Source organism: Corvus moneduloides, chromosome 3 (genome assembly GCF_009650955.1).
Source record: "Corvus moneduloides isolate bCorMon1 chromosome 3, bCorMon1.pri, whole genome shotgun sequence".
Classification (NCBI taxonomy): Eukaryota; Metazoa; Chordata; class Aves; order Passeriformes; family Corvidae; genus Corvus; species Corvus moneduloides.
In genome coordinates, this window is record NC_045478.1 from 95,617,657 (window position 1) to 95,643,683 (window position 26,027).

The window sequence follows — 26,027 nt, forward strand, 5'->3', positions numbered from 1 at the left end:
CGCTCGGCCCAGCCCGCCCCGCCGCCGCCCGCAGAGGAAGGGCTCGTGTGGAGGTTGCACGGAGGGCCCCGCCCCGTCTCCTGCTCGTAGGCTCCGCGGCTGCCTCTGTTTTCAGGGATCCCCCGCCTCGGTCCCGGTGCAAGTGTGAGGGCCCTCGGGGGACCTCGACTGTAGCTCCTCTTGTGAAGGAACAAAATACTCCAGCTGTGGAGGAAGCCAGGGATAAGTAAACAACACCACCGGGAGTCTTACTTGACCTCGGCCTTAAGCACTGGCTCGTGGTCCCTCAGTGAGCTTTGTTACCAGCGGAGGGAGTGAAACGAGGCCTGAGTAGTTCGCACTCCCTGGGAACTGCTGTGTAACACAGAGTAAGTGTAGTTATTTTACAAAAATTATTGTGTAATTATTTTAGTCCAGCAGAGGGCAACGAGGGTGATTGAAAGACTGGAGCATCTCTCTTAGGAGGAAAGGCTGAGGGAGCTGGGCCTGTTCAGCCTCTAGAAGAGAGAGCTGAGAAGGGCCCTCATGTCTGTCAGTATCTGAAGAGAGGTGTCAGAGGATGGATCCGGGCTCTGCTCAGTGGTGCTGAGCAAAAGGACAAGAGACAATGGGCAGAAACTGATGCACAGAAGTTTCACCTGAACGTGAGGAAGAACTTCTTCACTGTGCAGGTGACCAAGCACTAGAACAGGTTGCCCGGAGAGGTTGTGGAGTCTCCCTCTCTGGAGGTATTCAGGAACCATCTGGACACAATCCTGTGCCATGTGCTCTAGGACGACCCTGCTTGAGCAGGGAGGGTGGACCAGAATACCCACTGTGGTGCCTTCCAACCTGACCCATTCTGGGATTCTGTGACTTTGGAGTTACAGGGGCATACAAATAAGACACTAACACACGGAGGCTCGATTATTTCAAGATTATCAAAAATCAAGTCCAAAAATACTGGGCTTGGATTAGAATGTAGGATTTAAAGGGTGCAGTAAAACAGCAGGATGACCCTGAGTATGAAAGGGGTATAGGATGTAGGTGAACCTAACAAGTCTAAAGTGTCCTACATCAGGGAAGTGACCCAGAATCCAGGACAGCAATTACAGCTATCTTCTGTAGCTGGGGAGCTGCTTTGCATCTTGAGAGAGTGGAGACAGAAAAACCTAACTGAAATCATTCAGTTACCTGTTTGATCAAAGCCAGGAAAGCAGCCTCATTCATAATGATTAACTCAGATTTAATTTTAACTGTTCCTTTTTCCTTACCCAAAGAAGGCTGATGTATCCTTCCACTGACCTTCAGTAATGTTCGTTCTTTAAATAAGATCTTTTTTTCTAAATTTAGCTTGCATAATCACTCAGTTTCTGTTTCAGAAGCCTTTATATGGCTATTTTTGTCTGGTTTTAATTACTCCCAGGTTTTTACATGCATATGCTAAAGAATTTGCTAACCTCCCATGGAAACCATGGTCTTGCTAATTAAAATCCAGAAAGAAACTTAATTATTTAGTGTTATACAGTGCAGGTCATGGTGATGTCTGCCTAACTGCATTTCTTTCATCAGTTTCAGTTCAACAGAACACTTCTGATTTTGGTATATATATGGAGCCAGTGCTGATCTGTAACCAGCAGCTAGAGGTAGTAAAACCCCTGGACAAAGCTGCTCTTGTTCTGCCAAAGAGAGCAAAACTATGGTAGGAAAAGCTCCTGGCACTATGACCTATGCAGGTATTACTGCAACAGCAGGAGTATAAAAAGGAAAGTATTTTTGCAGTGACTTACTCGCTGTCAGAGGTGGCAAATCTGGAAGATGCTTCAGTACAGATCTGAGCTGGGAAGCACAGCAAAATGGTGTACAGTTAGTAAATGTACTGAAGCCTAATCTGGAATTTAAATTGGAGTTTTTATATTTCAACTTTCTCAGTTTCTTTTGCCCTAATAAACTGTAAAAAAACCCCCAAAAACAACACATACGCAAAACTTCTTTTCCCCCTAATTCATTATTGCTAAGTTACTAATCACCTTAGTTAAAATTAAACTAATGGGTTGCACCAAGCTGTATGGACTATTAAAGTTCTACCTAAAGCTTTAAGTGGTGCATTCCTTTAGGCAAGAATGATTTTCTTCCTTCAGGAACAATTAAAACCTATGAAAACTGTGGTAGTCTGACAAGGAACTCCAACACCAAATACCTACCAGCCTCCTTTCATAGGGAAATACATGCTTTTATTTTAAATTTAAACAAAACTTAATTATAAAATAATAAAAACCATGAATTTTAAGGATTGTATTAAAACCTTAAAGCTTTATCATTTGCCAGTTGTGCTACAAATCGGTCTTGCTTGTTCTAGAAATCAGCTGTTCTTACTAATACTGCTGCTCAAAAATTGACAAGGCAAAGTGAAGTTCAAGTAATATATTAATTTACATTGCACTCCAAGTACTCTTTTCAAATCAGTGTCATTGTTTATACAGGCATTTACCAGTGATTTTTCAGTCATTGTCAAGTTCAGATTCATTGATCATTTACATGGATTGTTGATTCTGACCACTAGCTCAAAGCAAGCATGAAAGGTATTCTGAAGTTCATGGTAGAAGGTGAAGTCTCCTTGCATGGGCTAACATATTAATCCCATCCTACCAATATTTTTACAACCTAGGTTCTGCAAGCTTTGAGCATGGGAAGTTTTCCAGCAACAGTCCCACAAGTTGCTGCTCATTTGACAGCTCCCACAGTATTATCACTGCTGAGGTGAGAAAGGTCAGGTTCCTACCTGGGCTTTAGTCATGGATTAGGTAGCACAGTGTGAATTTCTTTGGTGGATGACTTGAGACTGAAATGTGGATCACTCATGAGGCTTGGGCTGGGTGGGGAAGGCAGAACAGATTACCTGCTTGGACTGTGAAATTTTCACCTTTGCTGCCTTGCATTGTGTGGTATTCTTTAAGTAGCTCTGGAGCTTGATTACCATGGAGCAAGGCCCTGAGATATGCAGAGCTGTGCTTGGAAGAGTGCTTGCATGTGAAAGAGACTCCACTTGTGACCCTGCTACCTTGAAGGGAAGTGTCTGCTGAGGTTACTGTCACTACAGAAACCTCACTCTTGCTAATCAAACCGGAAAGCATTGTTTAACACAGTGTTGTCACAGTAACTCAGAGTGCATTTATTTCATAAAAATTAACACAGCATTTCTGGTCCTGTGACTGTATGGGATTAATGGTGACCTACAATGACCAGCTAGCAGTAGTAAGTTTGGAAAGTCATGCCAAAAAAAGGGAACTAATGCATGGATTGCTTCTGATTACAATGATGTAGGGACATACTGCAGCCACAAGAGCTCAACACTGAAAAGCAAAGCAGTGTCTGGAGTTTCCTACCCAAAGGCAAGCAGGAAGGTCATACTCTGCTTGATAGATTGCACAGTGCTTTATAGAACAACTGTTTGTAATGTTGCTAATGAAAGTTGTTTCCAAATCTCCAAATCTCCAAATCTGCACATCAGTTGATTGTATTGTTTATCATGTCTCAAAATTCAACAAAGATTTAAAAAACTACATGAACAAGCTCATTAGCAAAATACTCCACTTTTTTTGCCTCCTAATAAGAGAAGCTGATCTGCCACATTCATTTGAAACTGGACAATTAGGAAAGACTACTAGCTGGATCATTCCGGGTTATCATAATTTCATGATTACAAGAAGACTTTTGTGTTTGTAAATGGAAGTTTTTAATCATATTTGAGAAGCTTTAGACTATGACCTAACTGATGCAGTAACATGTTTGAATTTGTAAACACCCTTCCCCCCTCATCTGAGAGTTAAGTATTCTGCTGATTGCAAAGGGGTGTTAATTCCTAAATGAATTTCACCATGGTATCTGTATCACTTGCCAAGGGGTGCAACTCAAGAAGTAATGCCGTTGGTCTCTTGTAGCTCCCAAGATGCTTCCCTGGATGATGACAGGAGACTGGCTGCCTAGGAGGAGGTAAAACCTCCTGCTGCTGGCCCTGCCTCATGGAAAGAGAAGGGTCTGGTGCCCCAACCACCACCAAAGGGTGGAAGTTACCAGGAAGCTCTTTCCACCTTGCAAAAGTGAAAGCATCTGGATATAGTATGTGTATTGTTTGGTTGTAATTTTCAAGAGAAAGTGTTGGCCCGTGCTACCATTCACCAAGTGGTGCTTGAGTCCTGTGAACTTCAGTAGCTGTGGCAAGACTTTGAGAGCTTTCTAAAGGAATCTGTTTATCAAGTCAGCTTGCCTGTTTGCCTTTCCACTTTTTAAGACCATGTTCTCTTCATGGCCTCTATCTCCCTTCCAATCTATTTTAATTCTTTAGGAGGATACTCCCTACTTTTAATAGGGGGCAAACAGCTGGAAATTCCTTTTCTCTCAATACAAGCATTTGAAATATTTAAAGAACATAAACCAGAGATTTTCCATTGAGGAATTACTTCAGTTTTAAGTAATAATGAAAACAAAAACCAATGAGGGCTGGCTGTAAGGGATTAATGATCCATGATCATTAGCATGAGCTGAAGTGGAAACTGAAATGTCCATAAATCAGTGATTTATGTTTGAGTACCTTCTTTATGGCTGGACCTAAATTATCTATTGGAATATGGTGCTGATCCATTTCAGAGCCTGCAAAAGTGATTTATTTGCAAAAAGAGGGGACTGGAAGAAAAACAAAGGATGTAATTTCTATATATTTGACCTATGTAGCACTGAGGCTTGCAGCTGAAAAAGGCAACTGGAAAGTGCTCCTAGGTCCAGTAGTGCAGATGCAGTATCATGTCTTCAGTGTGTAAGAACATTATATTAGTATTATAATAAGAAATGTATAGATACAAATGAAAAACAAGAAGTAAATACTATTCTGACTCAATGTATATACATTATACATATTGCACACGGATTTTAGGTCTCCAAGTTTACTCACAACATTTCAATCAATGGTTTTCTGTGTTATTCTTGTGTTTTGAATTGTGAGTCATTCTTGCCATCTGTATTATATTATTATTCTGGACTACAGGAGAAATTAGTTACAGAGTGTTGTTTAACGAAACTATACTAAATACAGTGCCTATCCAATTTGTATTTTTTCAAAAGGCTGGAGCAGAGAGGGTTTATTTAGAAATTTACCAGACCAAGGCTGAAGATTTGCCAAGTAAAGCAGCTGTATAACAAAGGCTAGAGTGTATAGTGAGAATACTCTTTAAATTTGTAGTAGTTACATGATGTCCTTATGTGCTTGGTTTTTTTCAAAGGAGAAACAATTATACACAATTTGTTCCTTTTAGTTCCATGACACTTGTATTGCAAATAGGGATGGTGCTGGAAGTGAAAAGTATTTTGTGTTTGACTGCTTTTCTAAACAAAAATTCCTTTTCAAAATGAAAGTTATACAACTGGTCTAATTTTGAAAAATAGAGATGATGAGTTGAAGACAGTTTGGTCCCTGAGTATATATCTAGAAAACTATAAAAATCTGTACAGTTGTTTCCAATGACACCTTTCTTCATCTTTATAAACAGATGTATTTTTTCTGAGCTGTAGGCACAAGCAACCCCCAGTAAACCATAACCCTTGAACTGACTCATCATCTTTCCAGTTCAGGCCAGAGCTTTAATTAAAGAGCTACTCCTGTTATATGCCACTGAAGCAAATGTAAACCTGTCCACCTTTCTTTTGTTTATGGAGCTGCTGATGCTCTACATCTTGTACGGCAGAAGATTTTCAATCCGTGTAGAAAACCTCTAGCAAGGACGCGTTATCATGAGACATAATCCTTTCATAACAAAGTGGGACATTTAGTTGGTCTGGTGGTTGCAAGAAGTGGCTGGCTCCCCATTTCCTTGAGTTTCTGTCCACTTTGAGGTGCCAGTAATGCTGGAGCAGAGAGATGATGAGCAGCTCCTTTCAGCTGATGAAAGTTGTTAATGTAGCTGGCAATCAGTAGAGTGATCTCAAGAATCTATAACAGGAACATACAAAACTCTTTGAAAAATACAGTGATGTGTTTTGACTGCTGAAAAAATAGCTAACTTTTTAGCAAGTGACAATCACCATCAACTGGATAAGTACTTGTACTTTAACAAATTAATGATGGGGGGAGAGGAGATAACTAATAAAGCTCTTTTTATTGCTCCTTGCAAATAATGTAATGTTATTCCCATCAGTATATATCAAAGATACTATGTCTTCCACAGTCTTAAATGATTCAGAGATGACTTCTTTAACTTTGAGAGATTTTGAAGTCCAGAATATGATGCTCTGAGAAGTTCTGCCAGAAAGTATCTAGTGCTCAGAGAACTCAAGGTGTAGGGTAGATGAAGGGAATAAAGACTTCTGTGAGGTTTTTATCATATTTTCTCTTTGCGACCCATACAAGCCTTGCTGAGACATTGAACAGGTTCCCCAGAGAAGCTGTGAATGCCCCATCATTGGAAGTGTTCAAGGCCAGCTTGGATGAAGTTTTGAGCAACCTCATCTAGTGGAAGGTGTCCCTGTCCAGGGCAGGGGGGTCAAAGCTAGGTGATCTTTAAGGTCCTTGCCAACCCAAACCCTTCTGTGATTCTGTAAGGGAACAATCTAATGGAAACTTCAACACATGTATTTTACTGTGCTTGTGTGTATGAAGAATCATGTTTTGACTCATATGTGCAATTTTGTATTGTTTCTTAAATTGTTCTGACAAACAGCAAAACCTCTGTTTCTTAAAAGAAATAATCAGTCTTACCAGTGAAGGAGAAAACCTAGATTTAAAAAGAATTTTTTTTAAACCAAAGGGAAAAATATCGTAAGATTTTTAAGAAGTGACTGATCTTTCAGTTCTTGTGTTCTACAATTTCCCTGTAGATCCCAAATGTACTTAAAAAAAATTATCTCTGGTGCTGATTAGGCAAACAGACTAAGTTTTAGGTACTGCATGTGATTTCTGTCCCTAACAGCCTTCTTTGTCCTTCTAAGAAAAATTTGGAATGTTATATAGACAGGGACATGAAAAGAACAGAAACACATCAGTACTGTCACAGTTAGCTCTAACATTAGTAATTATTTGCTCTCTAAAATCATCTGGCAAAAGTCAGTAATCTGGCAGGCTGGGATTAAAGAAGGTGTTTCATCTTTCACATCTGTTGGGGATTACCCACTAGAGATAGCACAAAAGCAGATGGTGGGAAACTGTTTCAGGAAATATACCAACCTTTGGTTTTGTCATGGCAAAAAGGTGTTTTTCAGTTGATTTGTCCTTTGTCTGAGCATTATTAACAACCAGCATAAAATCATCTTGATAGCCTCCGAAAGTCATCAGGCTCTTATATGTGTATGTAACTGTTAATCGCTGAAAAAAGGAAAATCCCAGAACAAAACACAAAGCTATTAAGCAGGACAATGCAAGAAAACCAGATTATGACAAATTCTTCTTTTAAAAATATAATTACACGTGTATTTTTCAATGGAGGTAGTGTCTTATGAAACTTGAAATTAACCGTGAATTTTGGGATAGCTTCATTTAGACCTTCATGATGAGGAACTTTCACTGTAGATGATAACTCTTCTAAGTGTGATCTCTGTTTCTATTCCAAACTAATTAGATGAAAGATGTAAGATTTCAACTCAAGCGTGTAATTCCATTTACCCAAATCTTGACTAACTTTGAGAGAAGTTAATCTTACTAATTCCATTTGAAATTGAAGCAGCGTCTAAATAAATTAAATGTCAGGGTATGAGACATCTGAAGGAATTTAACTCCAGGTATTCTTTTTGTGCAGTGTTGTGTTTTGCAAACAGGCAAATTAAATTCTGTTCTCTTTTTTTCACATCTCTGATGAAACATAAATGCTCTTCAAGGCTCCTCAGCTTTCCATCCCTCAGTTCTTACTGTTCAGTGTTTAACACCACAATAGTGGCCTTCAAGTTAAGATCAGCATTTAATTATTGTTACACCTCCTATTAATTTGCTGCAGATGTTTGCATTTAAAATTCATCATCAGACAACATTTGTACAATAACTTAGTGCCCTTCCTTAGTAAACCTCTTTTTGCCCCAGTTTTGAAATAGTATAATTTCTACCCCTTGCAACATCATTTCTGATACCTGTGGATCCTTCCTACAGAAAATCCCAATGTTCCCTGGAAACTGAGCATTCCTTGAATGTAAAGTAAGGCCTGCCAGTACTTAACCTAGCAATGCCCTACAGAAATGCCATAGCTCCAGGAGAGCTCTCTGCAGTCTGATGCAAGCACATTTTGCTTGTTCCCTGAGAGCTGCTGTTTGCTCTCCTCATGCTTTGTTTTATTATTTCTTTAACTGCAAAGAAATGTAATGAAAAGGCCCATATCAGCACAATTATAAAGCTGAGATTTTAATTTTCTGATATTCAATATTAGCACTTGCTAATAGCAGCATGCCATTCTTTTTTCTTTGCAGGATATAAATGAAAGCAGGGATCTTCTCAGGCACTGCTTTTTACACTGATTACGAGTCGTTTTCTGTGAAAACTTGTATTGCAAATCAAGAAAAATCTGAGCCTAAAATGACATAATTAAATAACACTGGGTTATATTACCTACTATTAAACAAAAATAATACAATGAAAATAACAATCTTTTAAAGTAACTGCTCTTTACAGAGTGTATGTATTATGAATAATACTGGAAAATTAAGTCTCCAGGAAAAGAAAATTAATGTTATTGTAATAACATTACAATAACTATGGATTTCCTGACATCTGAATGATTAAAACATTAACATTTCATTAAATGATATAAAAACTGTATCTGATAAACAAAAATAAATTCAGTGCAAAGAAGTCATTACTTGCTTCTATTATTAGTGCTACTGTAACGATGATAACATTAAAGCATTTTAAAAGGAATGAATTTTTGCTTTAAGAGAAGGACTAGATAACTTAGCATGGAAGGCTAATGCCCTCTTTTAGGTAGTATGGTGGTGAATCTCCCCATATAATTAGTACTAAAATATATCTTGACCAAACTTAAAACAGCAATTTCACTTACCATGGAGCTGTAATCCAAGATGCTTATGCCATCTTCATGGACAGCAAACCATATGAAGGACCTCTCAACTGAGGCTGTTTCTAGAGGCTACGAAGAGAAATGTTTTTTAGTTACTACTTCAAAATGAGAAAATATGTGAATAATTATTAATTCTCAGCTATTATAGACCTCTCTCCATCCACAGTTCTCACTTCAGTTCTCTCTCAGTGTAAATTTCAGTAAAGGAATTGAAATACCTGCCCAAAGCCATATAGGTGGCCAGTGGCAGAACGATGAACTAAACCTAATACACTTGAAACCTACCCTGATGCTTAGTCTAATAAAATATATAGTCTCGTTAATAAAATAGTCAGGTGTCTTGAAGTTTGTCTACTAGCTCATATATCTAAATACACAAAGAACAGAGGGCTGACAAGCGATTTTATATATAGATATATAGATATATATATATATATATGTATGTATACACACACACTCAGGGATTACCTAATAAAACTGAAGGCATGAGGTGACAGTTCTGCTTAACAGAGCTGTTATTTGAATCAAAGGAATTAAGATACCAGTGGTTAAGAGAAATTGAGAGAGGCTAGCACAGAAGGGAGTGCTCTAAATACCATTAACCACAATTAGTGCTTCTGCAAGGTTCAGCTTCCACAGCCAGTTAATGTTATCTTTTCAATGTTCTAGTAGTTATCAGGTAAAAGAGCCTAAACCCAAAAGGCTATCTCAAACTAAGATATAAGGAAATGGAAATATAGATTAATAATGTAAAACAAGCAGTAAGTGTATTGGAAAGTTACTATTATGATACGCTTAGTACTATGGCTATTATATTTCACAAGTGTATGACTTTAAAAAGTTAATAATTCGACAGGAGATTCAATCAGCTCATGTATTACACAGTTATTTTCAACAAAAAAATAGTACTATTTGCAAATTTCTATTTAAACCCCCCATCCCCCCAGTCAAACTAATTAAAATGTCTTACTTTTGCTGCAAACAGTTTAGCCCCAAAGAAAGGCCATTTCCTGGCCACGGTGAGATAAATGCGCACGCAGTCTGCGGCACTGTGCCCACGGAGAGCCATCCATCTCGTCGACAGTCGCTGGCAAAGCTGTCTGTTGAAATGAAGGATGGAATTTACTTATTGAAGGGAATTCCAATGTTTGCCCACAGCAAGTTTAATGAGCAACAGTTTAATGAGAATGCATTTCTTAAAACGATAATTTCAGTTAATACAATGACTAGCATTGATACAGTATTAAATAAATCCAAAATCACGTTGAGTATTTTAATGCACATAAAAATGATGAAGTATCTTCTAATTTCCACAACGTTATGATTAAATATTGCTGTAGCAGTTACAGCATAAAGGCAGAAAGTCTGGGGCAGCTTTTAACGTGTCTCTACAGAGAATCGATCTACCTTTATCAGTACTCAACAGCTATGTCAGTTGTCATTCCAAAAATCCATGCAGCTTAGCACATATCGTTACCTGTGGCTGGTAGGAGGTTTGGAAGACATGGCTTAGCACTATTCCCTTTTAGTGTGTCTGGGCACTGCTACCCAAAAGACTGCTCCTGATGCTCAATGTGTTCACAATGGGGCTTTTTTTCTCGTTCCTTTTGTGAGTTTGTGGCTCCTTGGTGAGCTGGTTCAATACTAGGGAAAAATTAATCCTCAAAAAAACCCCAGTCCAGAATACCTTTCTAGGACACTGAACTGCAGGGATGACTTACCCAGCAGCCATAAGGTTATTAGATGTAGCCCAAGAAGAGGGAGGGCTAATGTGTATTAAAGGGAGATCCATCACTTGCAGCTTTGGTCTTACTGTTTATGAAGTCAAACTGCACCCTAAGCAAAAAAAATACAGGCAACAGGGCAGGCATAGAGTGATTCTTCCCCTGCCACAGATCTCCAGCTCTGACAGCTGGTAGTGTAGGGACTACTTAAACATTTCAACAGGTGTTTCACTTTTCCTCCATGAGTTAATCTAATCTGAGACCTTCTATGATTTGTTCTTTGAAATTAATTGCATAAGTTTGAATGCCCCATTGTCTTCTGAGTATGTAATAGTGTTACTATGTGTATATAATAATAGCTTTGAATTTTCTCAGCCCTGTACTGAAGGACATTTCTGTGATGTTTGCTGGACTTCAAAACTGCTGTATCATTGACTTTGGATAATTTATTACACTGGTCTGCTCGTTTTCATGTCAGTAGGTGTTGCTTTAAATGCCTGGCAGGTTATTAATTTTAAATTAAGTGGTACCTTATTAGTAAGTCCACTAAGTTACACATTGCAAATTTGATTTGCTGCCAGAGATTGCACACTAGAATAACAAACAGACCATGTCCTCACCATATACTTCAGTAACTCTTTAGTCTGTGCACAGACCTAGTTTAGATTTGCTGAATAAGAAAAATAAGAATTTCAAAATCACTGGGTTTTGTAACACTATGTCGTAACTGCTACAGCTTTTGCTGGAATGGGTCATTAATGATGGTCCTTTGTTTAGATTAGAAACATGCAGAGGAAATGGGTTCTTTGGATTAGTGAGAAAATGAGTTTCAAACACAGGTTTAGGCAAACACAGCACAACAGTATGTTGTTCCCAATGACAATTTAAAACTTGTTTCACTCCTAGATCTTTAGTGAATACGAATCAAAAAGCCCATCTCACCTTAACTGTTCCTCTGAACAACCCTGCTTGTATCTCTTAGGGTAGAATCTCTCCAAGACTTGCTTTAGTGTTTGGTTGGACTTGGATTGGGAAGTGACTTGCCCTGCTGGAGTTGAGAAAGGCCGTTCAAAATCTCCAATTTCTACCTAAGGGGAAGTCCATGAAGAAGGTTTTTGTTACTCCAGAGTAATTTTCTAGCTCGGTATTATGGACTGTCTTTTAATCTGTCTTATCAAGTATAAATGAAACCAAATTTGTCAATTAATGTGTACTTTTCACTGATAAAAAAGTCACACAAGTGATTTTCTCTTTCTTATTGTCAACCATGGAAAAAAGTTAAATATCAAACAGAACTTGTACAAACATAATATTACTCCTGCTCTTAGATTGCTAAATCTCCAGCTGACACAATCAGTTTACATTTGTTAAATAACAACATCAAATAACGTTCTCAGAACCCTTCATTTGAGCTTTTAATTTTTTAAAAATAAAGCAGATCTTATCAAGACCATGTTTAGTAAAGGAGTCTTAGACTTTCACTGAACAGCTGTTACTTTGGAGAATTAACTTGCAGAAATCATGGAAGGAATAGTGAAAGAAGAAATGGTACATGATTTCATGATCTTTAATGCAAGAGGGCCTGGCTGTGTAAGATGGAAAGCACATTTAGCCATACTGATGCCAGCAGCAGCGTATGCTGTAAAGCATTTCCACTCCAGTCCAGAGCTGCCTTACACAAGGATTCCAGCCCAGTCTGTTTCCTGCACACTGATATGTAAAAGGTGGAGGTCAATTGAGTGTCAAGCAATCCTGGATCAGTTTGTTTAAGATTTTCTCCTGAAAAACTGCTGTGTGAGTCATTCATGCATAAAGATTACCTGAGCTAAAAGGGCTGTCAATTCCATTGCTAATTCTTTGTTTACAGGGAAAAGTCCATTGACTATTTGATCATTTGTCTGATACACTAGCAGCAGCTTCTCTCTGTCTGTCTCCCCATGAACTTGAACTGAAAAATAAAGCCTACAGAAAAGACAGAAAGTTATTAAATAAAGAAGATAGGGAAATGCATTAGCCCTGAGGATTAGCAGTATCTCCTCTGAATGTGACATGTTTATTTCAGTGTCAAAACACATTAGCAGAGCAACACTTGTACTTGAACCAGTGAGTAAATATTTAATGTCAGTCTTCTGACTTCAGTGGGGTTTTTTTGCAGCCCTGCTCACCTCTTAAGAATGGAAAAAAAAAGTAACTATATTAAAAAAAAATCCTCCGGTTATATGTCCATGTACTATTTTTGTTGCAAGCTTCAAGTCAGCCAGTGTTTCTCAGATGAAGAAGCTGCAGAAACTAAAAAACTAATTGTGGGACAAGGCAGAGATATTATACTTGCTAAACAAACCTGTTTTTGTAAGTAAGGCGGACAGTCCTTGTGCCTTCACATTTCCCAGGGTGTTGTTCTTTGGAGGCTTGCTCCCATTTTGAGATAATGTCACAGATCTAGAAGGAAAGCAATACAAAACTGATTTGGCATGTCTTCCTATGTGAAAACACCTCTGAATAGAGGTCAACTTATTTTGATATCCTCTACCTACCATCTATTAGAAACATAGCTTGAATTTTTAAACTCACTGAAGTATAACTTTACTTGCATTTCTTAGTCAAAGTGTTTAATTATTAACATTTTTGGTTTTTGTTTATCCTGCAACACATGCACTACCTCTGAAAATGAGCCGTAACATGGAAAGGCCAGGTACTTGATTTAGCAGCTGCCAGTGAACGTGTAATAATACAGAGTAAGTTGTTATATAATTAATCAAATGCCTTTGATCTCTGCCTTCTCCTTCTGCTGCATGCCCAAGTTTTTCAGGTCCTTTCTAGTAAGTGCTATAAAGTTGGCATGAAGTTTGTTATAAAATGCACCAAAAGAGGTTCACAACAAGCTGTGTAGGTGGGCAGATGGGGAGGAGGTGGAACAGAGATCCTACGACCCCAGCTGGGCTTCATGTCACCATTCCTTCATAAAAGAGCTTTCCTGGAAGAAGTAATATGAGTAGTTTCTAAAGCTACAGTTACCTAGAAAACAAGTACATCTTTTATAAATTTTGCTCTCCATATGGTAATTTTTCTGCTTGTGGTGACACTGCTTGTTTATCACTAAGGCCAGGTTGTACTATACCTTGTAACTCAAAAGTGCAGCTGTGAACATTGGTCAAAGGGTGCAAAAAGCTACTTGGTAGAAGTACAAAAAATTAATTATTCATTAGTTGCTAAAAGATTTGAAAAATATCTAATATTTTACTAAAGCACAGATTATATTGCATTTTGTCACTCTTTACTGCAAAGAATTTAATTCTAGCAATAGAGGGAGCTAAAATTCAGAATTCAGAACAAAGGCGAGCCAAAAATTGGAATTTCTTAAACTGAACCCTGAACCCTTAAATCGTTCTGTATTTAGAGAGGGAACCTTTTTTTTTTAATTTCCTAGGATGTCCATGCCAGAATCAATGACTTCTTGGACCTCACATGGCCATCTTCTGGAGCTATATCAAAAATGTTGACTGAAATCTCTAAATCCACGTTTGACTCTAATTGCTTTTTAGTTTCAAAGAACTGTAACAGCTTACTTTTTCTTTTTCAACCCAGCTGTTATTTTTCTGAATAATATGCGTCTCTTGGAGAAAGCTTTTAACTACAGTTCACTGAATGAATTTCAGCAATTGAAAAAGTGATTTTTTAAAAAAAATCTTTCACATTAAGAAAAAAAGACAGTTTTCAGCCTGAAAAATGTTTTCCTTCACATTGTCTGAAGAGAGCTCTGTCAAGTGAAAATACTTTGGTTTTTAATATGCAGAGCTCATTAAAGACTTCTGTTTACCTTGATGTTTCCTTGAAGACAGTGCTCTATATCCTTGCCAGAGGGATCATCAGAAAACAGTGCAAATCCTGACTGAGCTGGTTTCCTCATCCCTGTATCTTGGTTCAGGGTGTTCAGAAATTCCTCTACTGTGGTAGAAGCATCAAACCCAACAACCTAAAAAAGCAGCCAAAATGTATTTTGCTATCAACTCATACCCGTTCCTCCCTTAAACTTAAGATTTTGAAATGTAATACCTCTAGAATAACGGTGGGACTATAAGACCCATTCCATCTATTACTGTAATTGGAAATTAAAAATTGCCATAAAGATCCTGGAAAAGATTTCCACATGGGAAGTCAGTTTAGTGGAATCAGTTTCCTTGCACTTGCTACACTTGGAATTCTATTACAGAATTTATAGGACAGATTGCAGTCTAGTATCTGAGCTTTTTGTGACAAATACCACTTGAAAAGTGAAGATTATAATTTCCTGCACCTTCCAATATAGTGGAGAAGCAAATGAGATCAATTAATCATTTTTCATCATGTGCAGCTTCAGAGGGATATCAGATGGCAGATCTACACTGGCAGATCCAGAATATTTTATGAATGTTGCTTTCTCACTGTTACATAGGTCAGTAATTTGTATAATCTTCTAAGTTTTACTTCCCCAAGTCTGAACTTCTGTCTGCTGCCACTGGCATTGAAGCATTTTACCGTGAGATGGCAAATGGCTTCTTTACAGATCCCAGTGGCTGATGTTCACTTAAATCTGTATTGAGGGTTTTTTTGTGTATTTGACATGTTGAAAATGTTTTGGTAAAAAAAAAAAGTCTTGAAAATGGATCTTGAACTTCTGTTTGGTACTTTTCAGTGGCTGGCATTGAAATAAAAATCTGATTAATCTAGCTCAGAGATTAATACAAGAGTTTTTAGTACCACTATAATTGCTTATTTGCTGATCCCATTAAAATAATTTATGTATTTAATTACAATTTTCTTAGCCCCAGGATAGAACCATAGAATTTTGGGCAGTAAATAACTAATGAGCAGTTACTCATTTTCTTCTCCAAACTTCAATTTTCAAACCCTTTAGGATGATTTAAAGGATGTTGGTTTTTTTTCTGTTTTACTGGGCAAGCAGTAAGCAATTTAGAAACTTAGATGTGAAAAAATGCAGAGTTTTTCTGTGCCCTGAAATGAAAAATTTATTTGATATAGCTTTGATTTCATATAAAAAGTTGCTTTCTGTCTAGGAATACTATGAATTGTTAAAAGTCTTTTCAGCCATCTCTCACAGCTGGAAACACAAACCAGGATGTGAAGCAGCATGCTTGGAAGCCCATGGAATGTTTCCTACAGGCTTTGACTAATGACGTCCCAAAAGAATTAAGAACGGAGTCGTGTTTGTTCTGTAACAAATATGGTTCTCCTTCGGGACTGATAATAGGAGTTACAGCTGTGCTTCCAGACCTTCATTGAGATATTTAACTTCCAAGATGTCTGATGAAAGGAAGTGGAATTTAATGCTTTTCCTTTTCCTTCAGTCTAATTCATTCATCTGGTGGTTAGGTTAAATAAGAAAGAGTTTGGGCATTTTTCACTCTTAAGAGGTTTTACTTTTTTCTTTCTCTTAAAGATTTTCCCCCAAACCTTTCTCTTAGTTGATCAAATCAGATCACAAGTACTTTGTGCCTGCCATTGCTGGCACTGGCACAGGATGAAACTTGAGCCATGTTTACCTTTACCATTCTCTCTCTGATGTACTGCTTCATGTATGTGCTGACAGCAGGGGATTGTGAGAACTCAGATTTTGTGGCCTGCTTGACATTACCTGATATATACCATTCATGAAGTGAACTGGAATACTGAAGGGCAATGAATGGTGGTAGGGATTTCTCAGAAGAGTGGAAAGGATTTCCATTCTGGAAGGTCTGGCTTCTCGGTCTCCATTCTGCTGGGTACGTTCTACACAGCGCTGGCAATATATTGCATATTTCCCAAATTCAGTCCTGTGGCAAAAAGAGAAATAAGGCACTTCCTGGGGACTGATTGAAAGGGTAGTAAACGGTGAGTGAATATTTCTAGAGAGGCTAGATGGGAGGAGCACTCAGATTTCACTCTCTGAGATTTCCAACAAATTTTTTTGCACGTGGAATTAGGAAGATAATTAGTCTACTGAGACCAGCAGAACTGTGCCAAAGATGAACATGGCTCAGGGTGTGTTGTGTAACTGCCATATTTTGGTTTTCACAGTTTTGCAACATACACTCACAGTATGCACTGCAAAATATTTTTTTTAACAAAATTACAACTTTCCCAAGTGATGCACAGCAGTAACATGTACTACATTGTAGTAGCAATTCTACTCGAATTAATTAAAAAAATATATGTCAAAAGATCTGATATATTACAGGAAGGATTGAAAACGAAGATACTTCAGAAAGACCAGCTGACTGGCTGGGTAATAATATTCAGGCACACCTGGAATCTGCATTCTTCTTTAGGTGAAGTTTAAGAAGCCAAAGGAATGGGTGCTGGGGCAGAAAGAGTCCAACGCAGAGGGCCAAGAGCTGCAAGCCCTGAACAAAAGGAATACATTCACTGTTTTAAACATCCTACAACATAAAACTTCTTGCTGTGGCTGCTGGCCAGCAGTGCAGCTTACTGTGCCAAGTTGAGACTGCTGAAATAGGAATGAAACAAACAAAACACAGAGAAAAAGCTGAGTAAATAAGCACAGCACCTCATTGAAAGGCCCCAATGCTCTCTGTCTATTTACCTGTGTACAGCAAGTTTCTTTTGGGGCTGGAAGTGGGAAAGCAGCTCAGTTTGTATAAAAAGAAGTTAATACAAAGGAAAAAAAAAATAAGGCTGCAAGGCCAAGCACTGTGAAATGAGGAGCCTGTTCAATTTTAATTCATATTTGGATACCAGTGAATAGCTGGCAGTGGACAAAGGGAAGAATTTTAAGTATGTATTTATAATATAGCATGCAGGGTACATGCAGAGCAGCATGGCGCACAAGAGGTGACATCTGTCAGAAGTCCTGAGCCTTATCTGAGATTCCATTACATGGCACCACAGTTTTTCTTCACACTCATGCTACTGAGTCATCTGCCATGTGGTTTAGCCCACCAAGCTTCCTGAGGCAGCACCTCTCTTAGGAAAGAAGCAGTAAAAAAGAACTAGGTTTCATACATTCTTACTTGACACTTGATTTGAAGACAGCCCATTTTATGTCCACCCTTTACAAACAGCATGGGCAGAGATATACTCTACCACCAGGTACACATACTTTGTTGGAGGATAGCGTCAACTGTTTCAGGAAGACACAGCAGCAGTTAACTGGATCTTAACTAAGCAGATGCTACAGAAGAGAAGAGCCTCTTTACCATCCTAAACATTCTTTCCAGTTCCTTCATTGCTGCTGAAATCGATACCATTAAAATAAATACTGGGTTACCTGTATTGGTCCTGCCTGGTTTTGTGGATGTCGACGTCTGGTCTGTTTAATAAGTTGGCAACAGATCTCATTTTGAAGTTCAGGATGTGTGAGGCAGATCTGCAAAGCACTTTGGGCCAAAGATACATGGTAATCAATGGCAGGAGAGTCAACTGCAGCATTTATAAACAACTGGCAGGTCTAGATATAAAATAATAAGCAAGTGAGTTTATATACAACAAATATTTAAGATGTTCAGTATATCAAAGGTGTACTTTAATTGAAATAACAATTAGTAAGTTTACCAGTTTAGGAAAACCATTTTGCTGGTTCTGCAAAATGGGGTGAAAAGGGGCCAGAATGGATGAAAAGCTATACAGAGAGATGAGATAAAACACCTCCTACAATCCATGCTTTTCACTCTGTACCTAATGGAACTGTAACAGGAGTTGGAACAAATAGGCAGGTTTAAGGACAGGCTGAACACAGCTCACCCCTCTACAGGACTTGGAAAATCAAAGTCTACAGCTCTCAGTGCCAGACAATGTAAAATGCTTCTGTAAGTAGTGAGCACAACACGGCAGCATATACACAGAAAAAAAATCCATAACTCAGAGACATGGATTTACATCTTGGCTTTCCAGGGTATTTTTACTGTGGGTTAAGTATGACCTTTCCTATACCCAGTACTGTCTCAGGAAATCCAGATGTTACGCATTTGTTGTGCTGTGTTAGAAGAAAGCATATGTATCACTTGTTGCATTACCTGTGTACAACAGTTGAATTTTCAAGGAATATAAGCAAAAACACAAGAACTAGATGGAAGCCCAATCTATTTCTAGTCTATTTTTATCAGCAATGGAATAACTGAATCATGACTTGATCTGTTTCTAAATAAATTCCCCACCTGACTTCTAAGCTGATTTATACAAAGTTTCAATAAAGGTCATACAAGTAATCTTTTATTTATTTACTTCAGGCAAGTGTCTGTGATTTGAATTAGGTCTGAAAAGTGATTTCCAAGTAGATGTAAATTTGTTTTTATCAAAGAAGTACATTTCCTTGTAAATTTTCATGCTGCAAGATTGCAGAAAATAAGATGGATGTACTTCTTTGAAGTGCTTCAAACATTCCAGAGAAACAAGCTGGAAAGTTTGCCTCTAAGTGGCCGTGACTGAACATACAGTGCTTGTCTTGAATTCCTCTCTAGATCTGAACCACAACATCAAAATTCTCCAGATAGCTGATGCTTCAGGGAATTTGTTCTTTAGACTTGTGCAAGTTTTGTAGAGAAAGTTAATTTATCCAAGCTCCATGCCTTCCAACCTGTAATTTATTTCATAATGTACAGACAAAGAAACAGCAAAATTTTATTTTTGTCTCTGAAATAGACTTTATAGCCTGGAAGAAGGTTCATGGCATTGCAGCATACTCCCTCTCATAGGCATCAACTACCTATCTGGCCCTCAACTGGGAAAGCTGTGAGGCAGACAGAATTTCTCAAGAAACTAGCTGTGGCTCAGCGGTTATGAACCAGTATGTGTCATAAAGCATTTTTACTACACTGGGACATATATATATATATATATATGTATTTTTAAAGATCTGGGAGAATCTTTAAAAGTGAACTCAAAAAACTCTTGTGAAATACTTTTAGTAATTTTGCTATGGAATATTTTCTCCATTTATATTACTGAATAATTGGTCTTTTAAGAATAGCTACTTCATATGAAAATATTTTCTTTTTATTAAAAAGAGCAGTTTGAAATAATCCATGACTTCCTTAAACTTAAAATTTACTTTCTTTGTCTTCTGATTTTTAAAATATCTCCCAGATGATTTAAATGTATCTACAACAAAACTTTTGCCTACTATTTTTTTCCTGAATGTAATTGAAAAAATAGTATTTCAGATACAGTTTTCTGAATGCAGAGATCTGTCTATGCTGTTAGATTTTTTGGAGCTATGAACTTCAACGTAAAGTTATTATCACTCATGAGGGCCATGGATTTTTCTACTAACTGGCACTTCATCACTAACTTGTCAAATAAGAAGGAACAACAAAAGTTGAAGCCTAAACGGCTCCCTCACATCTCAAGGTCATCTTTACACTGGAAGTGATAGTCTTTGGTGACGTAATATGAGCACATTTTGCTGCTGTCCATTAGTTACCACTACTAAAGATAAACTTATCTTTTCTTTTTTCTTATCTGTTGAATATCTCTAGTAAGCCAACTAATAGCCATTCTTTAGCTAAGAGTTACAATAGTCAGTTAATAAAAAAGGCATCTGCTATGGTTTTACCTTAAATAATTTAATTGCTTCAGTTTGCAAGGCTTCTGATGGCAGTGTTGTAAGAGGGGAAGTAATTCCTTCTTTGCTGTGGCAAAGAGTAGGATGTCTCCAAATCTGAGAAGCTAAACAGATAAAATATATACATTTTGCAATTTATTCAGTTCATGAGTACATTTCGTAAATAAGCATCGGAAGATGAGTATGTGAAGTGAGAATAAACTTACTGGCATCACCTTCTACATTTAATAATTTGCCAAGAAGTTGTTCAAACTCAGATCCAACATTTACATTGGTACTTCCAGCTGCAACTGTCAGATGATAAAGCCACGTGTCCTAAAGCAGAAAAACATAGCAGCTCACTCGTTCCATGCTGGAAGGAGCTGCTTCATCAGGATTTTGCTCTCAACTTGAAACCCCACCATGCACTCCTTTTGAAGCCCAAAGGAGTTTGCCTTTGGTTGAATTAACACGTATTCATGGTCTCTAGGTTACAAATATTAAGCAAGAAAGATTGGACAAGGCTCTCTTCAAAAGTTTTTACCCTCAGAAATCATGTCTGATTATCAGGACATTCTTCCTTTCCTCTTCCAAAAGCTTACATAAGTAGTTTTTTTATCTCTGCCAGATCCTGCTAACCTGGGGATAAGGCCAGAAAGCAAAATGAGGTCTACAAGATTACTTGAGAACAATGAAGCAACAATAATAAAAATGGTTTTAACCCCACCTCTCATTGCTCCTTTACTACAGTAGGGCAAGTCTTTGCAATGTTAATCTTGTCAGTGAAATGGATACCAGTGCCCCGTAACCTCTGAGGAAGGTCAGCTACAGCTCTGTCTACAAGTTAGGGTATGTGAGCAAAATTCTCATTACAGCATATAAGATATTCTGCACCATCTACTTACGTAGGCAAGCCTGCACATTTTTGTCGTTTTTAACAAGGATTACCTATGCTAGCACTGATTTGCAGACAAACTGATTGATGGTAATAAAGCAGGACCTTCTCCTTATTATATCAAAATACAAGCCAGGTGACTTGTAGTCCTCCTTGTCCTCCTGAAGAAATATTTGTATCACAGCACCATACTCATAGATGTGTTACTGAAACTCAGTAACAATATCCATTTATTACCTTCTCGTGTTTAGATCCTATAAGAAGGTAAGTGGGTCCTTGGTCTTTGGGGTGGATAACAACAGTGTAATGGGTTGATAATAAACTGCGTCCACTGGCTTCATAATCTTCATCAGAATCACAGGATCTATCAACTTCTTCAACCTTTGCCTCAAAAAGCTTGATTTGACCAAGAGGAAACTAGAAGGAAACATCAAAAGTGGTGAGAGGGGTAATGTTTGTTTCAGTGCACACTGATTTTATACTACATACTATTATATTTATTATTATACACAATTTTTTCTTATTCTGCAAATAGAAATTAAAGCATGAACTGCCATCCATACCCATTTGTATTTATTCATTTTCAGTCCTGCCGAGGAATGTCAGATAAGCCAGATGTTGCAGAGAGCAAAAGGAGAATGATACGTGCCAAAGTCTGAAAATGAGATTTTAAAATATGCTTTTCCAGGTCTGCCTCTATACATAGCTAATGCAATAAATGTATGTTAGGGTGAGACAAGTCATTCTTCAGAGTTCCCAAACCTGGTTCCAATCAAAAATTTCCTGTGTCAAGCACAGAACTTTAATTATGATCTTGTTATTTTAGAGGACAGTAATGTATTGTTGATGTATTTGATTTGTTCGTACTCTAAACTCAAAAAGTTAATTTTTTGTATGATTGACCTAGGTGGTTTCTTTCTCCAGTCTGAGAGATCACAGAGCTTCAGTGTTGAGATGTTTATGTAGTTAGCACCATTTATCAGGAAATATTTTATCTAAAAAGCCATTCAGGAGGAAATTTTCACAGAAGTAATTATTTCATAGCCATTATCAACAGGAAGCCACAACAAACATAAATACTGAGATCTCTTCTCAACTGGGTGACAGGACTGACAGAGGCTGACTGGCTACTCTACACAAAGCTCCCTCCTTTCCCACAGCGCCACTGGTAAGGATTAAAGAATGAGGTGGTGATTCATATTTTCTGTAGTGCTTCTGAGGCATTCAACTTTTTGAGTAAGATAAGATTCTGAGAATCAAAAGATGTCGTTTCACATATAAGTAGTCAAATTTGATTTATTCACCCAAGTTTAACTAAAACACAGTTGGCTGACTTTTAAATTTAAATTCCATTTTGAAAGGATGTCAATTAAATGGACTCTATTATTGTATTAACCACTGCAGATTGTGTAATTTATTTCTGCGCAGACACCATCAGCTACAGAAAACATGATTTTAATTAGCGTATTGTTGAACATTAGAAATAAAGTAGCTTTGGAAAACTTCTCATATATATTCTGCTTACAAAAGCAAAATTCTCATTCTGTTACAAGTTAGCACATTAGTTTCAATTTTACTTTAAAAGGGCACCTAAACTTCTTCCAAATGTGAGGAAAATATTCACAAGAATCCAGCAAAATTCTTAACTAAAGAGCATGCTAAAATACCAAAATCTTCAGTGGTAAAATTGGGTAAATTCAGATATGTTAAACATAGAGATTTTTTCCCCAGGAGAAATTGTACATTAATTTTAATGTCTCTGTAGGATGAGCTAGAGATGAATACTCTACTCAGTTGATTCCCAAACCCTGTTTTATATTGTTTTTAGGAGCAATAAAAATAAAATGTTTTGATGGATGGTTACTGCTATCTTATTCATACAGTTCTAGAAATGGGGTTTAGTTGATGTTTAAAACTGCTATAAAAGGAAAGGACAACAAAGGGAATAACTGGCTCTATACAAAAGCTATGAGTTACTGGCTCCAGTGTGATTATCTTCTTAAAACAGAAGTACAAATATGAGAATTTCTGTTGATTTTTTTTATAATGGATCAGTGGACTGTTCCAAAATCTTATTTCTGACCTGCCTCCATTAAGAAGATGTTCCTCAATGACAAAATACAATGCCTTGGGAGCAAAGGGACAGGTGAAAATCATGTCTAGGAAGTGTCCTAGCTCTTGCAGCACTGTACAGGTACAGTGACATACCAAAGAACAGGATTTGGAAGTCAACTGAGGGAGAGAAAGAACATTTAAATTCTTGAAACTTGGAGTCACTGCCCACTGCAAGAGACATTAGAAAGGGTCTGCTTCCAGAACTACATGACAGCTGAGTCTTTTCTGATGCCTGTCAGAAAGGGACACCTGAACTCTCAGCAAATCTGTGTCTCCCTTCAGCTAGGGATAAGATGCACAGTATGTCCTGTAGAAAGAGACCAATGGGTGTGGTCTGGATTGCTGGCTATTAGATAGAATCTTCCAAGTTGACAATCTGTGTATAATACCAAGGCCAACTGTACCTTAATAGAGCTGTAGGTTACTGTTTAAAGTCTACATGCACTGAAGAAACAAGTAAGGGACCTACCTTGTCTTCTTGATTACGGAAGTAATACAGAATTTTTCCAACTAGGGTACACCAAACCCTTTTGGAATATCCATGTTTCACCTGTAATTACAGAACATTAGGAACAATGACAGCCAGAGAAATACAGACTATTTTCACCATCTCTGAACTTTGGTGATATTGGGAATGCATGCCTCGGTTCAAATTCCTATCCCCATTACTAGACATAAAATTAAAACTGTGTAATTCTATTAAGGGCATAAGAATCTCATCTAAGGGCTCATCTAAAGCACAGTAAGGCCAGTGTTAACCTAAACAGTGTTGGAATAAAGCAGACTGGGGGAAGAAGTGTTTTCCTACCTTTGTAAGTAATCCTTTCATGGTTGGCTTGATTTCAGACTGTACGAAGAGTGGGCTGGCAGCCTGTATTTTAAGAACATTCTGCAGTACTTTGATCCATTCCTCCAAGATGTTGGGGGAATCAGCAGTCAGGTAGTATGTTCGTTTCTCTGTGGTCAGCTGTGTAGTAACAAAGAGTCTTTAGCTTCAAGAACTTGACACATTCGACCTCACAGTGTGGGATTTGTAACATACACCACCCAATGTAGCTTCACAACTTCAGGGAATTTATTTTCTCCAAAGTACCTTTTATTAATGAAACATTCCATGACCAGGCAGAGCAGATAGACCCTTTCTAAGTCTTTATCTGAAAAGTTCCAGGATGGCAAGTTGAGAAAACTCAATTCTCCTTTCAGACAAATGAATTCTGTCAACCCCAGTGGCTGACCCCCAGACTGCTCTCTTTATTTCTATCTCATATGTGACGATCTAACCTTCATGGCAATACAAACAAGACTCCATGTAGGCCTTTTTATATTTTTTGTCACTGAAACAATTCTTTGGTTTCAAATGAAAGGCACTGATTATTTAATTCCAAGTCCACACTTGGACTTCCAGTGCAACAGGGACTGGAACAAAGGGTTGGCTTTGGGGATGGAGGGAATGCTGAAACTTTCAGCAATAGAAGAGAAAAGCAGGCACCTGAATTGTTTGTTTTCCATCACCTCTTTCAATGTGGCTGGATGCATTTAGCTCAATTTGATCTTGAGGCTTTCGAATGACATCACTCTGTAGGGAAAGAACGGGAGAAGAATATTTTAAATCTACCAACAAATAGCAATAAATTATTATAGGACTAATTTAAACATTAATCTTGATAAATACTTTCTACTTAGACATTGTGTACCTTGTAAACCTCTTGAGGAAGTGAGTACTGAATCACTCTAACAGCTCAGAAACCAGCAGTGCATTTTTTTTCCTTCTAGCAGCCTTAGATTCTCAGTAAACAATCGAATATAAAACAGCAGGTAAGTTACATGTACTTACTGGAGATTTGTAGTACAGCAATTCACCTCCTTTAAGTACAAACCACCGTCGTTTCCAGGTCTTTACTTTACCACCCATTTTTAACAGATACCCAGATTTTTCCAAAGGTTCCTGGTTGTTTAGAAGTTAGATAAAAAGTGGTTAGATACACATATATACATAGATACATAGATACACATACCTCTGCCCCTCAGAAATATATATAAATGCACACAGAGAGGGATATTAATGACTTAAAAGCATGCTAAATAATAATTACAGTATTTGATGAGACTTTTAATCCAAGGACAAAGATTTACAAGCATCAATTAAGACAAATGTCATGCACATGGGATTACTAATGAATATCCCTACTTACTGTTATAGTACATGAAGGAGAGTAAGTGCCCCGAACTATACAAAAGAATGAAGAATATGATGATTTCTGATTTTACTTTCTAGTTGTTTAATTAAACAAGGAACAGAATGAATAAAGAATAAATACATATTTTTTCCCAACTCCAGATCCTAACCTGGAGACCAGATATAAAGCACTAATTCTGGGCTCCTCACAGACAAACTTCTAGTGTGTACATCTGCGGAATAGAGTTCACAGTTTTGCTCTGTGAAGAAAGCTTAAAATAATCTTCATCAGCAGGTAGTCAATCCACTTGTATGTTACGACACTAACTACTAACACAAGCCATTAAAAAGCTCCTGGAGACTGACCAATACCTTGTAATGGTTTGGTTTCTTTGACCTGTCTTCACATGTTACTCTACTTTATATTTCTTTGATGTTTTCCCTGTATGAAGAAAGTGTAGAAACTTATTACTGCACATAGATTTCTACTGATGACTTCAGCTCCTTCTTGGAATGCCCTTCTATGTATCCAAATATTCAAATAATAATTTTAAAC

The 26,027-nt window shown here is 37.6% G+C and overlaps 1 protein-coding gene and 1 long non-coding RNA gene across 7 annotated transcripts in view; one reads left to right on the plus strand and one right to left on the minus strand.

The window, feature by feature from the left end:
* Positions 1-25: 25 nt before the first annotated feature.
* LOC116441205 lies at positions 26-3,882 on the plus strand. Its single transcript, XR_004238954.1, has 2 exons — positions 26-368; positions 2,648-3,882. It is a non-coding gene; the product is annotated as an uncharacterized LOC116441205 (long non-coding RNA).
* PLEKHH2 (pleckstrin homology, MyTH4 and FERM domain containing H2) overlaps positions 2,273-26,027 on the minus strand; it is a 55,122-nt gene continuing 31,367 nt past the window's right edge. For 5 of the 6 annotated variants that reach the window (XM_032102843.1, XM_032102846.1, XM_032102845.1 and 2 more), the window contains 18 exons: positions 25,130-25,240; positions 24,785-24,871; positions 24,104-24,262; positions 23,765-23,845; positions 21,418-21,597; positions 20,513-20,621; positions 20,298-20,410; positions 18,015-18,194; positions 17,033-17,130; positions 16,383-16,560; positions 14,568-14,723; positions 13,092-13,189; positions 12,571-12,712; positions 11,693-11,838; positions 9,997-10,126; positions 9,009-9,095; positions 7,193-7,330; positions 2,273-5,962 (listed from right to left, as the gene is read on the minus strand). In XM_032102843.1, coding sequence (XP_031958734.1) covers positions 5,780-5,962; positions 7,193-7,330; positions 9,009-9,095; positions 9,997-10,126; positions 11,693-11,838; positions 12,571-12,712; positions 13,092-13,189; positions 14,568-14,723; positions 16,383-16,560; positions 17,033-17,130; positions 18,015-18,194; positions 20,298-20,410; positions 20,513-20,621; positions 21,418-21,597; positions 23,765-23,845; positions 24,104-24,262; positions 24,785-24,871; positions 25,130-25,240 — 2,376 coding nt within the window. In that variant the 3' untranslated portion in view covers positions 2,273-5,779. The remainder of the gene's footprint in view (positions 5,963-7,192; positions 7,331-9,008; positions 9,096-9,996; positions 10,127-11,692; positions 11,839-12,570; positions 12,713-13,091; positions 13,190-14,567; positions 14,724-16,382; positions 16,561-17,032; positions 17,131-18,014; positions 18,195-20,297; positions 20,411-20,512; positions 20,622-21,417; positions 21,598-23,764; positions 23,846-24,103; positions 24,263-24,784; positions 24,872-25,129; positions 25,241-26,027) is intronic. The other variant, XM_032102847.1, reaches the window with a different exon arrangement.